The 2,500-nt window shown below is 42.6% G+C and overlaps 1 protein-coding gene across 3 annotated transcripts in view; it reads right to left on the reverse strand.

The window, feature by feature from the left end:
- Positions 1-2,500, reverse strand: part of LOC147025797 (uncharacterized) — a 94,559-nt gene that overhangs the window by 54,504 nt on the left and 37,555 nt on the right. For all 3 annotated transcript variants that reach the window (XR_015058012.1, XR_015058011.1, XM_085880620.1), the window contains exons 3-4: positions 2,257-2,322; positions 1,390-1,452 (exon numbers count right to left, since the gene is read on the reverse strand). Coding sequence is in view for 1 of the 3 variants with exons in the window: in XM_085880620.1 (XP_085736746.1) it covers positions 1,390-1,452; positions 2,257-2,322 (129 nt within the window). In the remaining 2 variants the exon portion in view is untranslated. The remainder of the gene's footprint in view (positions 1-1,389; positions 1,453-2,256; positions 2,323-2,500) is intronic.

Consider the following 2,500-nt stretch of genomic DNA (forward strand, 5'->3'; position numbering starts at 1 on the left):
ACAGACAGACAGAGAGAGGGAGAGAGAGGGAGAGAGAGACGGAGAGAGAGACGGAGAGAGAGACGGAGAGAGAGACGGAGAGAGAGACGGAGAGAGAGACGGAGAGAGAGACGGAGAGAGAGACGGAGAGAGAGACGGAGAGAGAGACGGAGAGAGAGACGGAGAGAGAGACGGAGAGAGAGACGGAGAGAGAGACGGAGAGAGAGACGGAGAGAGAGACGGAGAGAGAGACGGAGAGAGAGACGGAGAGAGAGACGGAGAGAGAGACGGAGAGAGAGACGGAGAGAGAGACGGGGAGAGAGACGGAGAGAGAGAGAGAGAGAGACGGAGAGAGAGAGAGAGAGAGAGAGAGAGAGAGAGAGAGAGAGAGAGAGAGAGAGAGAGAGAGAGAGAGAGAGAGAGAGAGAGAGAGAGAGAGAGAGAGAGAGAGAGAGAGAGAGAGAGAGAGAGAGAGAGAGAGAGAGAGAGAGAGAGAGAGAGAGAGAGAGAGAGAGAGAGAGAGAGAGAGAGAGAGAGAGAGAGAGAGAGAGAGAGAGAGAGAGAGAGAGAGAGAGAGAGAGAGAGAGCAGTTATATAGATCTTCAATCCTGGAACCAGTGGGAAAAACCCTCCAACCTCCTAATGGAAACAAGGTATAAGGTTCTTGAAAAACAAGTCAATCTCAAGAGAATTACGATATTATTTGATTGTTGGTGTAAAGCCAGCGGGCTCTTTATTAACACTGCCCACAAACTCTGCTTTACAGATGATGCCAGTCCACACATCGTGGTGAATTTTCAATGCCCTCAAGGTAACTTGGGATGGAAACAATAATGTTATGTATTAAAAAGCAGTGCCACCCAAAACCTCCGAAAACAAACAAATAAATAAATATTACAAGGTTTCCTGTGACGTTTCTGCAGGATTAACCCTCATCCTCACCCAAGGGAAAGTAAACCATTGAAGACCTTTGAGGTGCTTTCACATCCCATGGATTGTGATAACACAACACATGGATTATTTCAAAAAAAATAAAATTGATATATTTATTATTCCTGATGCCTTTTTGAGTAAATCAAACACTTGCTGTGCGAGTTTACCATTTCATAGTTACCATGGATACCACACTCAAAAAAAAAAAAAAAGGTGACAACACCTTTTTTCAAAATTAAGCTTCTATTTCTGTACAACACCAACATTTTCTTCATTTATGTATCTCGATACATTAAAACTTGTATAACCAACACTAATTCAGTTTGGATAACTCTGTCTGAGCATGCGTAATAATGAAAACTAAACAGCTTTACCTGGGGTGTACTTGCACCCCACTAATAAAACTGTTTATCTCTATCTGTCTTGAAGAAATAGGAGTAAAATGAACAGGAAGTTGTGAAAAGTCAGTCAAGTTACCTGTAGTCAGTGTGCTGCCCATGACTGCAGACACACTCCTTGACACAGATCAGGGTGCTTGTACTGTGATCAGGACAGAAGAAATTGAGGCAAACATCAATCACAGCGTTTGCGAACCTTGCAAAATCCAAGATTCTTGGGGAGATACAGTATGACATTGGCATTGGTATGTTGCGGAGGTCATTGGATATGTGTGCTTGGAGTGAAAATACCCCCAAAGGGCAGGTTGAGGCATACCAGGGTGTGAATGCAACCCAGAAGTATGGTTATAATCGGCCGATTATGCCTCCTATCAAATCAAAACTTGAGCGACGTGGGTGAAATATGGAAGCAAACAATGCCATTAAGACACAATCGAAACGACGGTACTTTCTGAAATATTCAACGATATGTGTGCTTGGGGTGAAAAATACCCCCAAAGGGTATTTTTTCACACTGGGGTGTGAATGCAACCCAGAAGTATGGTAATAATCGGCCGATTATATATGCCTCCTATCAAATCAAACCTTGAGCAACGTGGGTGAAACATGCAAGCAAACAATGTCATAAAGACACAATCGAAATGACGGTACTTTCTGAAATATTCAACGATATATGTGCTTGGGGTCTAAAAACACCCAAAAAGGACAGGTTGATGGTTAAAGGGTGAAATGCAAAACAACAACTTCGTCGGCCGAACACATTTATTCCATATCCACATACTCTGCACATGCGCACCTCACTAATTTCACACACATGTCAATTACAGATATCCTAACACTTGGTAAAGTGGTACTCTAATATGGGATTTTCAAAATGAAATCATAATATATGAATGCGAACGAGGCCTTTCACGTACGAGCTGTGTGTGTGTTTTCAGTGACTCACTTCCGTTTGTGTGGCACTTTCAACCTTCCGTTGCGAGAGAGAAATCTGCTGTTGTTCGGGTGAAATCTGTAATACAAAGAGTCTTTTGAATATAATATACAGTGTATTCAGCATTTGAACAAAGAGTGGGAATTTCCAAATTGTTAACCATAATTGTTGCATTCCTGGATGCAAACTGGACTCATGGAAATATGTACAGGATACAAGAAATATCCATGAGATGTCTCGTTCCTACGCTTCCCTG

This window comes from Eptatretus burgeri, chromosome 5 (assembly GCF_056783735.1).
Source record: "Eptatretus burgeri isolate ZD-2024b chromosome 5, Ebu_testis_v1, whole genome shotgun sequence".
NCBI lineage: Eukaryota > Metazoa > Chordata > Myxini > Myxiniformes > Myxinidae > Eptatretus > Eptatretus burgeri.